The sequence below is a fragment of the Anolis sagrei genome, chromosome 4 (assembly GCF_037176765.1).
Source record: "Anolis sagrei isolate rAnoSag1 chromosome 4, rAnoSag1.mat, whole genome shotgun sequence".
Classification (NCBI taxonomy): Eukaryota; Metazoa; Chordata; class Lepidosauria; order Squamata; family Dactyloidae; genus Anolis; species Anolis sagrei.
Genome location: NC_090024.1, coordinates 53,517,093 through 53,532,098, shown reverse-complemented (window position 1 = coordinate 53,532,098; position 15,006 = coordinate 53,517,093). Strand labels below are relative to the sequence as shown.

The 15,006-nt window shown below is 37.6% G+C and overlaps 1 protein-coding gene across 3 annotated transcripts in view; it reads left to right on the top strand.

Moving 5' to 3' along the window:
* Positions 1 to 15,006, top strand: part of SPIDR (scaffold protein involved in DNA repair) — a 210,789-nt gene that overhangs the window by 109,314 nt on the left and 86,469 nt on the right. For all 3 annotated transcript variants that reach the window (XM_060775283.2, XM_060775282.2, XM_067467430.1), the window contains one exon: positions 13,149 to 13,353. In XM_060775283.2, coding sequence (XP_060631266.2) covers positions 13,149 to 13,353 — 205 coding nt within the window. The remainder of the gene's footprint in view (positions 1 to 13,148; positions 13,354 to 15,006) is intronic.

The window sequence follows — 15,006 nt, the reverse complement described above, 5'->3', positions numbered from 1 at the left end:
TCAGTATGTTTGGAACAATGCATTATTTTGATTCTAGAGACAGCATATTATTTCACTGGTGAGGCCGACTTAAGAATCTAGGCTCCATATGTGTGTGCATGCACACATATGTGCACATATGCATATATGCATTTTGATGCTAGGAAAATTCACATTAAATAACTCAACTTTATCTAAATTTTGCGTTTGGTGCCAGTGAATACAGTTTAACAATACTTTGCTTCCGCATCATTATAAGGTTAACAATCTTGTAGTTATACAGTAGAGTCTGGCTTATCCAGCATACACGGGCTGGCGGAACGTTGGATAAGCGAAAATAATGGATAATAAGAAGGGATTAAGGAAACACCAAATTACATTATGATTTTACAAATTAAGCACCAAAACATCATGTTTTACAATAGAAAAAGCAGTTCAATACATGATAATGTTATGTAGTAATTACTGTATTTATGAATTTAGCATCAAAACATTGCAATGTATTGAAACAGCGATGGGACCAGGTGGGAGGCAGACTGTGTTGGATAATACAGAACATTGGATGAGCAAAGGTTGGATAAGCGAGACTCTACTGTATTACAAAACAGTACAGCAGCATTTGTTTTTGTTGTGGAATGTTATGATTATAATCAACCTATTCCATTACACCCTTTGTTTAAAATAATATGAACTTCACTGTTCACTTGATAGTTTGGTTACAATGTCCAGGATCCTACATAAATGTCTGTATTGTGTGTGCCTGTATGTGCGCGTGTGCCTTCAAGTCTCATAAAATAAATATATGCCAGATTAATTATTTTGAACCCCACAATTGCCAACCGATTGCTTAACATGTAATAGCCTTGTATTCAGCTGTTCCACAATAATCAAGTAGCACCCACTAAACTGAAAATGAGAGAGCAAGAGAACTCTATGAATACTTACAGTCAGGTTGGCTATACTATGCATGCAATGTTCAACCACTTGCACCATTGTTTTTGCAATAGTGTGATGTCACAGAATTCTAATCCATGCCATTTTGGGCAGATTCTCAGAGCAGATATGATCCAAAATCAGCAAGCAACCATTGTTCTGTCCATTATGACAATAAAGTATGGCAGAAAATGATTTTGGAACTGCATATTCATTTGGCCACCCAGCAATTCTTCCATATTTTAAGGAGCCTGTTGGTGTATGAGACCAGGAATGGAACCCTCAATGCACAAGATAAAGTTGGTTTTGTACACTTGGAATTTGCTGCCAATTTGTCACAGATTCTGCAGAAACATCCAGTGACAAGCAGGTTGGGAACTGTTGATCTGGATAAGATGCTTGAATCAAGCTGTCCCACTGCTTTTCAGCTAGATCTTTGTCTGTTATTAAGATCTAGCACACTAGAGTTGATTGAGTGGGTCTATAGGGTAATAAACATCTTTATTGTTAGGGGGGAGTGCCTGTTGCCTTGATCAAGACTGTAGTACGCCCTCTCCTGAAGAAAGCCTCACTGCACACAGGAATATATGAGAACTACTACCCTATTGCTTATGATCTTTTCCTATGCAAGATGCTTGATCATGTAGTGGTTAAAAAAATTATATCTAGGCTCACGTCTGACTGGTTTTCAGGCAAGAATATGGCACTGAAATAGCTTTAATTGGTCTGATTAGTAGGTATTTTGACAGAAAGGCTGTAGGAGCGCTAATATGTTGATCTTTTTGAATCTTTCGGTTGCTTTCAGTGCCATTAATCAAAGTATCCTACTGGGTGGGTTTTGATAGACTGAGCTGTTTTGGTCCTATGTGCAGGCAATGTTCAGAACTTACTTAGTGTTTCACAGCAACAGGGGTTGAAAATATATGCAGCCAACAAGTGCCTGCTTGTTTTTGTTTACTTAACTTTTGTATCATCATAAAAGTATTTTTATTGTAGCACAGTGTATCCATCTGCACTGAAACTATTTGAAAATACTGTGTATTTATCATGTTTCTGGTTTTGCTCTCTAGTCAGTCTTATCTTGATGTTTTTTTGAACATTTATAGCCTGAGGATGTTAAGCTTCTTTCCACAAACCAATACTTTCTTTTTAGCTGAATTTAGTGAAACAGTGAAACTTGCTGAGAATTTTTTTAAAAAAACAACATTATTTTACAGGAAACATTCAATACATCTGGAAATGTGAAAGACAGTACTGAGTATCACTAGCAGGGCAATCAAATTCACAAGGCAGAGGCTGAACAGCTAGTCCCATACTCATGACAGCACACAGGGTCTAACAAAGAAAGGAACGAGCTTAGATTTCTTTGTAAAATCTATTTTAAAAGCTTTACTTATAAATACTTGTGTATGATCGAATACATGATTCGAAAGAAGCAGGAGATTGAAAGAGAAGATAGAAATAGCTGTAGATTAGAGTGATGCAAGAAGAGAATGAATGTAGAAAAGCTAAAAAACAGGAAGTCACCAGACTTATGAGCTAGGATTACTAATTCTAATACTCCCTTTCAATCATGCATGGTCCCTTGAAATCCTATCTTGACTTACTTGTATCTTGATAAGCAAACCACAGGGATTTTGGCAGCATATGGGAAAAGAATTTCTTTACATTTGTCTTTTTAAAAAAGGAACAGGGGACTTCAAAGGACTTTTGAGAAGTTTAGGAGCCAAGCATGACTTTGAACTCTGGTCTCCAGAGTCATTAACCAACACTCAAACCACTGCACCATACCTGCTCTCCTAGCCATCAGTATAGGCATGCAAGGCTTGCTAACTCTAGCAATATCAATATTATGAACAAAAATTGTAATCGGTAATTCAAGTATAGTTGTAGGAACAATGCAGTGTCAGGGATGGGACAGTGGTCTTGTTTATATCATGATACTAAGGAACCTGTTCTTTCCAAAATAGTATGTGTTTCTATGGACAAAAAGTTGACCTAGGGCAGCGGTTCTCAGCCTGTGGGTTTCCAGGTGTTTTGGCCTACAACTTCCAGAAATCCCAGCCAGTTTACCAGCTGTTAGGATTTCTGGGAGTTGAAAGCCAAAGCCTCTGGGGAGCCACAGGTTGAGAACCACTGATCTAGGACCACTGCATCATAGTTCCAATTCCTCTCTTTTTTTGTCTGCTTAAACATTCTACAGCAGTGGTTCTCAACCTGGGGTCCCCAGATGTTTTTGGCCTACAACTCCCAGAAATCCCAGCTAGTTTACAAGCTGTTAGGTTTTCTGGGAGTTGTAGGCCAAAAGCATCTGGGGACCCCAGGTTGAGAACCACTGTTCTACAGGATAGTTGACTTTGTATAATCCACTGCCAATATTGACTGCTCTGTCTTTACTGTTAGAATTCATCCTCATCTATGAATTCAAGTATAGTTTAAATAAGCAGAGTTCACAGAGTACAGGACTTTTTCACATTTACCTTTTCAGCTTGATCTTTTGCATGCATTCAGAAAAAAACACATTTCTATTTATGAAGTCATGGGTGGTGCAATAAAAATGTGTGACCCAAGTAAGCCATGTTGAAGTAGAGCTATCATAAGATCATCTTGGGTTGGCTAAAAACCAGATACATGCCTTTAACTTTAAAAATAAATAAATAAATATGGAGGTCCAGGTATCTGCAGTGTCCAGGTGGGCCTTTGCACAATTAAAACTTATGTGCCAACTGTTCCCGTTCCTTTAGAAACCGGATCTATCCACATTGGACCATGACTTAATTACATCCCATCCAGATTACTCTAATGTGCTCTATGTTGGGCTTCTTTTGAAGATAGTTCGGAAACTTCAGCTGTTCCAAAGCGCTGCGGCCACGTTGCTAACTGGGCTGGCCACAGAGAGCAGACAACCCCTTGTGGCAGCAGCTCCACTGGTTGAAAATTTGTTTCTTGGGGACAATTCAAAGTGCTGGTTATGAACTTGAAAGCTCAGTACATCTCAGGTTCAGGCTATTTGACTGACCACATCTCCTTGTATAAGGCTGCTCGGGCCCTGAAATCTTTAGGAGAGGCCCTTCTCTCGGTCCCACCTCCATCGCAAGATCACTTGGTGGAAACAAGAGGGGGGACCTTCTTGGTGGCTGCCCCACAACTCTGGAACTTCCAGTTCAGGGAAGCCAAAATAGCCTCCTCCCTGCTATCCATGGTAGGCTAAAACCTTTTTATTCAAGCAGGCTTTTGAAAAAGGATTTTAAGATTAAGTCAAGGGATCCTGTGGTTTTAATTTTGAATAAGTTTTTAATTGGTGTTTATGAATTTTAACTGAATGTTTAATACTATTGATATTTAATTCTGTTTTAATATTTCTGTATTTGTAGGTTTTAAATTTTATTGAAATGTAAGCTGCTTTGAGTCTGTGGAGAGCAAAAACAGGTTAATCATTATCATCACCATCAGGCATCTGCTAAAAGTTCTTGATGGTTTATTAACAATTCTTGAACTCTTCATTGGGTATACAGCCATGCTAAAAATATTTGTTAGGCTTCAACGTGATATGCATTAAAAAAAACCTCTAAGACTGTGTTCACAGTTTTACTGTCATTCCCCTTGTTTAGTTTTGCTCTCTTTTCTATACGTCAGCAACTATAGTATCTTTCACCATTTAGCCCTAAGGCCAAGGGAGCCGACAGTCTCCACCAAGGCTGTAATACTGTTTTTCTGGCTGGAGTCCAGCAGGAACTAGCTATTGATACACTCTGCACTATTTCTCTCATCTTTGCCCAGAGCATGTCAGGGTCATCTTTTGGTCGGTGTGAGCAAATAAACAGATAATGTTTTAAAGAAAAACTTTTTGGTGTGGGGTATATAGTGATTAGTAAGAAGGTAAGTGTTCTCCCCATCACCTTCTCTTTGGGGCGGATTTCTCAAATTGTCTGACTCCTCTAAGGGGTGTATAGACGGAAGAGTGCCATGTTTACAAAATGAGTCTAATAATCTTTAGGTCTTTATTTTCCTTTTTCTGACATCTTCTAGGGAGGCCTAATATCAAGTCATTATGCAGTAGTGTCCAGCTTCTGTTATAGGGGCATTTGGTAATATGAAATATATGAATGATAACTTTTCTGGACATTTTAAATAATGCAGTACAGAAGGACTAGTTAAGCCTTCCAGTATTTTCATTGTGAGCTCCTAATAATTCCAAAGTGATTGAAGTTTGCTATAAAGTGTTCTTTGTGTAGGAACTTGGCAAAAAACATTGCAGCTTTAGAAGTATGACATGAGTATATGTGTGTAAATAATGTCCATTAAAATATATTTGAGGTGTATCCAAAATCCACAAAGCTGAAAGAAAAGTAAAGTTGGTAATCTCATCTTTTCTCCTCCGTGTTGGAGGCTGTTCCCACTCTACCAAAAAAGGAAGGGGGAAAAAGACTGGGCGTTAAACTCACTGGGGTTACCTAAGGACAGAGCCTTCCACTTTAGTTTTGCCTTTTATTTTGTATTGTGGAATTTGTCAGAACTTCAAGATATCTCCAGCTAAATTATTTATCTTCCTGATTCTGTCTGCCTGAAAAAAATGCCATCTTATTTTTCATCTCCAAAGAAACTACAGCTGCTCTATTATTTTGCTGCCTTGTATTTCAAGAGTCTATGGTTGTACATTATTTTATCTAATTAGAAGAGTTAAGAAATCATGAAGTACACAAAATACTATCATTGTTCTTCTCAAGTTTAACTATTATATAACTACTTAGGAAATTCCAAGGGTATGCAAAAAAACTTTCACAGGAGGCTCGAGAACAGTGGAATTATTCTGGAAAATCATTATATATAGCAGTGTTGTATCATGAGAATCATAAGCAACAATGACATGCTACCTGCCAGCAAAATCATAATGATAATTGAGACTGAATCCAGTAGTCCCTCCCTATTTGCATAATTAGTGGTGTGGGCCTCTAATGGGAAAACTATGTGTACACACACACAAACACACACACATGCAAACAAATGGTGTGTGTGTGTATTTCTGAGAATTATAAACATTAGGCATTTCTAGGCATTTCTAGGTCCTGTAGAGTAATTTTGTGATCAACTTCTGCTGGATGCAGAACATAGATTCATGCTGGAGAATCTAGAAACACTTAGAAATATTTTTGGATCACATATAGGGCAGCAGAGGTGTTGACAAATATGGTAATCTGCAGATAATCAAATTCGTAAATGATTAATCCTCAAATGTGAAGGGATCTTAAGAACCAATATAATGTTATGGTCTAGGTGCCACAGTAGAACTCTGTGAGACTAGGGTGTAAATCTCTACTCAGCAATGGAAACTCACTGGATAATTTTTGACAACTCCTGCGCTCTCTTCCTCAAAAGAAGCCAATGGTAACTTATCTCTAAACAAATCTTGCCAAGAAAACTCTGTGATAAAGTTGCCTTTGGATGGAAATAACTTGAAGGCACACAACGACAGCAGCAGCAACAACAGCAGCAGCAGCTGTAACAAATGCTTCCTAATCCTGAATCTCCATGTTGTTGAACATAAGCTTATAAAAGTCCCATCTGGTATGGCTGATGATCTAGATTAGACGTCATCCAACAATATGCCAGGATCCAAGATTGGGAAGTACTGAGTTAAAAGGTTTTTTTTAAATGACACCGAGATGTTTGAGAGCCACCATTTGCCATCCTCATCACCTATTGCTAGCACTGACTTTTATATCAGAGATGGCAATCATGTAGCCCTCTATATAATTTTGCACTGAAACTCCCATACGAACCACTATTTGCCATATTGGCTAGGTCTGCTGAAACCTGTAGTTCAAAAAGTTCTGGAGAGGCAAATGATTACCACCTTAGCTTTTTTGAGAATGCTCTAGACATGGGATGTTAGTAGAGAGATCCTTCTGTCTTCCAACCCTTTCTACCACCTTGAATTCAGTTGTAGTTCCAAATATGTCAATAGACATAAATGGTTCCTAAGCGCTGATGGTCTTTAATTTGGGAAAGAATTAATTTGTGTGCTTGGTCCCCTAAGCTTTTACTGTGGACTGTTCATCAGAAGGATCTACTTAGTCCATGCTCATGTACTCTTACCTTCATTCTAGTCAAATGTGAGTGCTGAAGTAAATCTGGGTTGTGTTCTCCATGTCCATTAACCATTTTCTTCTGCTTTGAACTTGGCAAGAGCTCGGAGGCAAAGAAACAAGAGGCTTTCCAGGGAAATGATTTCAAATGTCAGTGGGTTCATTAATAATAATATAATTTGCCTATAAGTAGTATGACACAGTACTTTCACAAATCCTATCTGGCAAGAATCATACATACTAATAGTGAACTCATTTTTCAAGTGCTGATTTTAATGTAGCGAAAACAGCATCATCCATGCCCAAGACGAGGAGGTAAGAGCAGGCTTGTGTGAATCCTAACATTGGCAGAAGTACACACATAGAACTCTTAACTAGCTAGGGGAAGTGCAAAAATAAATAAATAAAAGGATAATGTCTGGGTTTGCTTATTTGTCATAGAACCCTTCAGTGTCTTGGTAGGGAGTGGAATGGACACCCATTGTAATGGCAGCAGGAGAAACATTATGTAAAACGGTATGGCAGATTTGTTGCCATTCTGAACAGATGCACTTGATGTTTCACTTCTACATTTTAAAATCCACTTGTATTACTTACTATACAGTTATTCTGAATTTCAAACACACAAACAAATTCACGAGTTTGCTTGTATCTTAGAAGATCTTTGTTGTATAGACTTGAATTGCATATTATTTTTTCCAGGCCTTTGTGAATTTCCAAACATTAATGTAAACATGACAATTAAAGCATACTTTTTATTATGAATGCTGGGGTTACCATCGAACAAGGAGCCGTAGTGGTGCAACGGGTTAAATCCTTGTGCTAGTTGAACTGAAGGTCGGCGCTTTGAATCTGCAAAACAGGGTGAGCTCCCATCTGTCAGCTCCCATGCCCGAACATCAGGGAAGCCTCCCACAGGATGGTAAAACATCCGAGCAGCCCCTGGGCAATGTCCTTGCAGATGGCCAATTCTCTCACACCAGAAGTGACTTGCAGTTTCTCAAGTTGCATCTGACATGATAAAAAAAAACCATGAACTGCCTATTTTTTCCATGTTATTTCTGCAACTGGTACCAAATTTTCAGTTAAAGAAATAATGCTAGGGAGCTCAGCTGTTTCATTAACTAATATGTTCCTGTACCATATATTAACATGTTCCTGAAATAAAATAGCTGCCCTGGAATCATAGTTGAGGAAGGACCTCAACAATGCGGATGGGGTCTAATGCAGTGGTGAACAGGGAAGGAATGGAAGACAGCCAAAGAATGAATGAGACACTATGATTGTATATACAGTACCTACTGAAATTCTACCCACCATTCAAACTCTTACACTTTCAAAATCCTTTTGGAGTGTGGAGTGAGTTATGCAGAGGAGGAGGGGAGAAACTCAGGTTTTATTTTTATTTGAACTAAACCTTTTCCAAAGCCAAACGAAAAGAAGGTCCAAGATTTCTGCTAATATCTGTTGTAGACATTGTTCATATAAACACTTCCAATAAAAACTAATACCATCAGTTGGTATACAACAACACACAGTTGTCTTCCAGGTATAGCTTAAATTGTTTGCAAGGTTCTTATGCTCTAGAGAGCACTGGATTAATGTTGAAGAACAAAAATTTACCTCCGCTTCTTGATATTCTCACTATCACTCTTCATTTTAGAGAAAGCAAGCATCTATTTTTGCATTAGTTGGGAAATACAAAATTATCAGAGTTGTAGCTTAATCAGGATTATCACATGTTCCCCATCATTATTCTCTATTGATCTTCCCTAAACTATTCTTGTTTATCTTCCTATAATTCTGAGACACCTCTCATCTTCAGAACTAGTCCCATATATAACTTTCCTCAACCTTTGTGCATTTCAGCTATGCTGGACTTTAGACAGCATATTTGGAAGGCACCATATGCAAAATGATTGTGTCTGTTCTTTCTTAATCAGATTGCCCAAAATGTCTTTATATACCCACTAAATTCGCCCAAGCGATTAGTTTATCGTGGATTCTGTAATTTTTGCTAAACAGCCATTCTCCATTGAAACAGTAAGAAGTGGTGGTCTGTTTGTTTCCTTTGTAAAGAAGTTTCTTTTGGATTTCAATAAAACTTTGAAAACTATTTGCACATCAACATGATCTGCCATACCATTAGGCAGCAAATAACATGCCCGAGGTTGACTATTCAGATGTCATGAAAGGATAACCAGTTTAGCTATTTGATTTACTGTTTTATTTTTGCTCATAGAATGGGTACTGGCATGGTTTCATGAAAGTATAACATATTTAGCTATTTGATTTACTATTTTATTGTCACTCTCAGAATGGGTATTGACATAACTTTCTTTCTTGAGTGCCATATAGCTTGTTTTGAGTTCTCTGTAAATTCATGTAAAGACAGGAACATCATTTGGTGCTCTTCCCAATGTAGCAAAATGTGGGCATTTGTAAAAATACAAAAACATAATGCAATGTAATAGTATGTAACAGTAGAAACAAAATCCAAGCATTAAAAAATTTGATAGTGTCTAAAAGAAAACAAAGATGATGGCATCTGAACCTTCTTGGAAAAAGAATTCTGAAAACATGGTATCACAACCAAGAAAGCCCTGTCTCTGGCTTCCGACAAGTTTTCGGGCCCAATTCAAAGTGCAGTTATCACCTATAAACCCTTATATGCTTCAAGTCCAATCTACCTCCGAGATCGCATCTCCTTCTATGAGTTGATGTGGGCTCTGAGATCCGCCCAAATACGGTTAGTGGGGATGAGAGAGAGCGCCTTCTTGGTTGTGTGTCCCCCCCCCCCCCCGAGAGATTAGGTTAGCCCCATCTCTGCAAGTCTTCTGTTGCAGTCTAAAATAATGACTTTTAAAACAAGCCTTTGATCTTGTGTAGATTTTAAGGGTTAGCCTGAGGGTTTGGGTTGGCTTTATCTCGGCATTAGATTTGTTAACTGATAACAACCAGTTTTATCTGCAGTTATGACTGTGTTTTATTAATTTTAATATTTTATTATGTGATTGTATATGTGTGGGTGATCTTATATTATTCTTTTTTTGGTTATGTATGGTTCATGGTATATGCAACACTTCGAAGTGCTTTGTGAGCCGCCCAGAGTCCCTTCGAGGAGTGGCTGATAGGGTAGAAATAAAATTTAATATTATTATTACCATCCATCTTTCTTGTGGTAGTGCAGGGAGAGGGGGAATTTCACAGTAACCCTCACTTTGGCATGTTTTTGTGCAAGAAGACAGTACTTCCAAGTTTAAGGCTTATATCTAGCTTGAATAGACCCTCTGAATCAAAGGAAGAGGCATAAGTATTACATTCCCAAACTCCTCTTGATTGCATGGGTCTGTTCTTGTAGGAACTGACAGTAGCAGTTAGGCCTAAATATATGCCTCAACATGAATTTTGAAACCAGCACTTTATCTCATGGTTGGAAATGCACCAGGAATCAGTATTGTAATAAAACTGATACAATGCATTCCTTAACATAATTTTTGTTATTTGTACTGATTTGAACCAACTGTTGTTTCCAAACATTTTACAAAAGAATTCATATGTAGAACTTATTGTAGTAGTCTATAAATATATATTAATTAGAACAGAGGACCATCATATTTTGTCTAGGAAGGGCAGATGCCACTTGGATCTCCATAAGGAAAGCTAGTGTAAGAGCATTCCCTGTTGGTGAATCCTAGAGCAGATTGGCTGTCCATTTTCAGAGATATAATACTCACCAAGAGTGTGTCTGTCTTGTCTAGAGTAAATTTCATATTGCTTAAGATCCTTGGATGGCATTCTTCATTGGTTTCCATATAGATATTAAATGACACCCAGAATAAATAAAACCCTGCTGTGGTTCAATACACCATAGCACAGTACCTTAGAGCACAACAACATTTTCTGAGTTTCATTGCCTGCAAATAACCAATAAAATGTGCATCCCCATTCTGAACAGCTGATCCTAAAAGTTACTGTGATCCTGATGGACACTAAAAGGACCAGGACAGTTGAAATTGTTGTATTTCCTATATCTTTTCCTTGACATATTATCCATTCAGGTTACCAATAATAAATTAGATTGACATGGACCCAGATAATTGTTGTAATTCAAGGGTGCTTAAAATTGTTTGCCCACAATTTGTTGTAGCACCTTACCCTGACATATATATTTGTTTTGGTCTAAGAAATGAACAGCTTTTATAGACTAAATTAGGTTTTCTTTGAGACTAGAAAATGCAGGAGTAGCGTTACCCAGTAAACCAAATCATTCACCTACACAGGCATAGGTCTGGCTTTTTTTTAGTAGCATTGGTGTCAATTTTGAATCCTGAGATCATTTCCCTTACTCAACAAACTGAAAGCAGACTGATTGATCCCTGGGTTTTGGCTAGACGAGTAGCAGATTTTCATTGAATATTAGATTTCCAAGTTAAGTTTATAAGAAAAAAGTTGGAACCTTTTGGGATGCTGGAAAGGTTAGAAATGTGTGATTTATAATACTTTAAATATTGTGTCTTCAGACATTGGCCACATTTAAGCAGTATAGTTAGCCAAGGAACCACAGGAAATCTGGCTTATCAACGAGAAGAACCATACTGGCAGATGCTACCCAATCACTCCCATGGGAATGACTAAAGAAATTGCAGCTATTTAGTCTGTATGTTGTTTACTGCAGTGTTCTGAACTGATTCTCCCTCGATGAGTAGGAGGAAGTACCCATGGAATACACTCTAGAGTCTTTCTCTGGCTTGTTTGGAGAGAAACAGGCCAAAGCAACAGCTGCTGCCAGATTTGGATATCACAGTAAACTAACCAAGGGCTAAAAATCTGACGTCTGTTCAAGTACTCCTGCTGGAAGCTGTGCTGTAGGACAGTGTGTACCAGCACACTCCTCATTCTCAATATGTCTGGGTTTCTGCAGTACCTTTTGTTATTGTGACTACGGAGCACAGTTAATAATGGGAAAACTTTAACTGTCAGACATCTGTAATAAAAATGCTAAGTTGATTATGACTCAGAATGGAATTTGTCAGTAATGAATGTTCAAGGTAAATGTTTCCCCTGACATTAAGCCTAGTCATGTCCGATTCTGGGGGGTGGTGCTAATCTTCATTTCTTAGCCGAAGAGCCAGCATTGTCCATAGATGCATCCAAGGTCAGTAGTAGTAGATCAGCAGGTACTGTCGAAGTGGTACATATTGATCTACTCATATTTGCATTTTTTTTCAAACTGCTAGGTTGGCAGAAGCTGGGGCTAACAGTGGGAACTCACCCTGCTCCCTGGATTTGAACCGCCAACCTTTTGGTCAGCAAGTTCAGCAGCTCAGTGATTTAACCTGCTGCGCCACTGGTGGTTGAAATGAATGTTATAATTACACAAATTCACTGCATATATTCTATTGTATATTACTGAGTAATCTTATGCATTTCATCTATTCTGAGTAATTTAAGAAAAGAAAAAAACAAATTCTTGTCTGTCAAAAATATAATTACCCAAAGAGAGTGCTCTATCACCCCATTTACATTCAAATGCGCATCACCCAAACTCTTGCCACTATAATATCATTTTCGTACAGTTTCCACCCCCTCTCTCCTGACTTCTAGGGTAATAGATTTAGGTGTATAGACATATAACACCTGTTTCTTTAGCCTTTTTTTCATACTTCCTCTTGTGTCATGCTATACAAAACAAATGGCATACTGATTGACTTCAAAAATCTAGCTGGCTGCTCAATGGAAAGGGGACTGTATTGGCTGCTAGGAGTTCACTCTCCCACTACTTGGGATAGTAAATTTTCCTGCCACCAAAACCTAATTGTGTTTTTGTACAGTATATAATTTTGTCTTTGACACCAAAAGACCTATGCTGATTTCTATTTCACAAGACAGCAGGGGTCTATCTCAGCATCACTGGATAACCCACTGTGCTAATACTAATACATCATCTTCTATGTTCACAGTCTCTGCATGATTAAATATGGCCCTTATAGCAGCTTTTAGACAATATATGAACTTACTGTAATAATTTTTAAAGCATGTTGGAAGAGGATAACCATGTAAATCTGAAAGAGATAATCACAGCTATAGCTTCCATCTTTTAACTTTTTATAAGGAAATGAAAAAGATAATCATACTTCTGTTTTTCAGGCAAAAACTTGTCCTCTTGAATGAAGCCATTCCTGTTATCATGAATACTTATTTCAGTCAGAAGATCATTCTTAAAGAGCCAACAGAAGTGGATAGGCCACATTTTCAAGAGCCATTGCTTAATAAAAGAAGCATATCTTTGGCCCAGATATTCAATTTATCTGATGAAAAAGAGAGTTGTCCTCAAGCTTCTGCAGTTAATCAGGTAAAGTTTATTTTCTAGTTTTATATGTGGTAGCAAATTTCTGAGTAGATATTTTGGAACCATCATGCAAAGATATTCATAGACTTTCTGTAGCCTCCCTTTGAGTAAGCTTCAATAAAGAATAATACACATAAATATTTTTACAGACAATTTTTTCATAGGTAGTAATATCAAATTTATATGAGAGCTTGTTTTCATATTACAACTGAGCTGGGTAGTATTATTATTACTTAATCTGTGGCATACTGTTCTCCATGCTTCGAGTGCAGTTTCTTAAAATTATTAGCTATTCTGATAGGTAAACTACATGTCACAATACAATTCAGAAGAATCTAAATCATGTTGACTACAATGTATTTTGTTTTCTGATATGCGGAATTTCCTTTTTTTTTCCATTAATAAAAAAAATGAAATTTTCATGGAAACACTAGTAAGTTGTCTTATCTATCATTGAGAAGGGAATAGAAACTTCAACACAGGATTGCTGTGTTTCTTACAATTATGGTAGTAACTACACGTGCATTTCGTTTCTCTGTCTCATTTTTGAGCCTGGGTTGGATATTTTTATGTTTGTTATATTGATTTTTCATTAGAGTTAAGAAAATTAAGACATATATTAATGAATTCTGAACTTTTTTCCTGGTAGTAATATACAAGAACCAGTGTGTTGCAGTGGTTAGAGCATTGGATTATGACTCTAGAAACCAGGGTTCAATTTCTTGTTCATGCAAACTCATTGAATTACTTTGGGAAAATCACACATTCTTAGCTCCAGAAAATCATGTGAGAAAGTCATCTTCTGATAATCACAAGTAGGAAATGACTTGAAGACACACAGCAACAACAGTAGTACATTTGAGTGATTCATCAGAATGAATGGGGCCCAGTCTCCTCACTCAGTTGCTAAGCACAGCTCTTAACATTTGAATGTGCAGAGAGGCCATCAATTGTCAAACAGAACTTAAAATATCTCCAAACTAGGTTGTTGTAGTGTTCAGTAGTACATGAGACTGTCTTTAAACACAGGTTAGAAAATAAACTATTTACAGAATGTTGGTTGATGATTAGGATATCATGGATCTAATCTGGTGTGTTCAAGATACCAGGACACCTCAGTGCCATGAGTTACATAGCCAAGGTCAAGGAATGAAAACACCTGGAGGCCCTGAGTGAGAAGGAGCCTGATAACACAAATAGGCTCAGACTGGGAAACCTGGAGCCTGGATAGAGGAACTTTTAGAAGTTGGCAGGGTGGGATTTGGGGGACTGAAACTGAGAAGTTTCCAATGTTTTCTTCATTCATAATTTTGCTGTACAGTAGTAACCTAACATTAAAGAAATTTCCAAGATTTCCTTGTGAGTGAATCTAATTGCTACCAAGGCCCTTCTATCATCACATTGGATCACACTGTGCTAATTACTGCACAAGTTGTCTGTTCTTTTACACAACTCACCTTAAACAATTTTATAGTTGTTACTGTTTTTCACAAGATTATTTCACAAGATTACCTAAAGAGTAGCTTTTGCCCATATGGACCTTCCTAATGTTCCTGACAAATTTTCACCCTGTCTGCTAAGTAGCACTTGAATGTACGTGTTTTCCATTATAATTACATATCATAGAGTCTTTAGTGAGCATCTTTTGGAACAGGT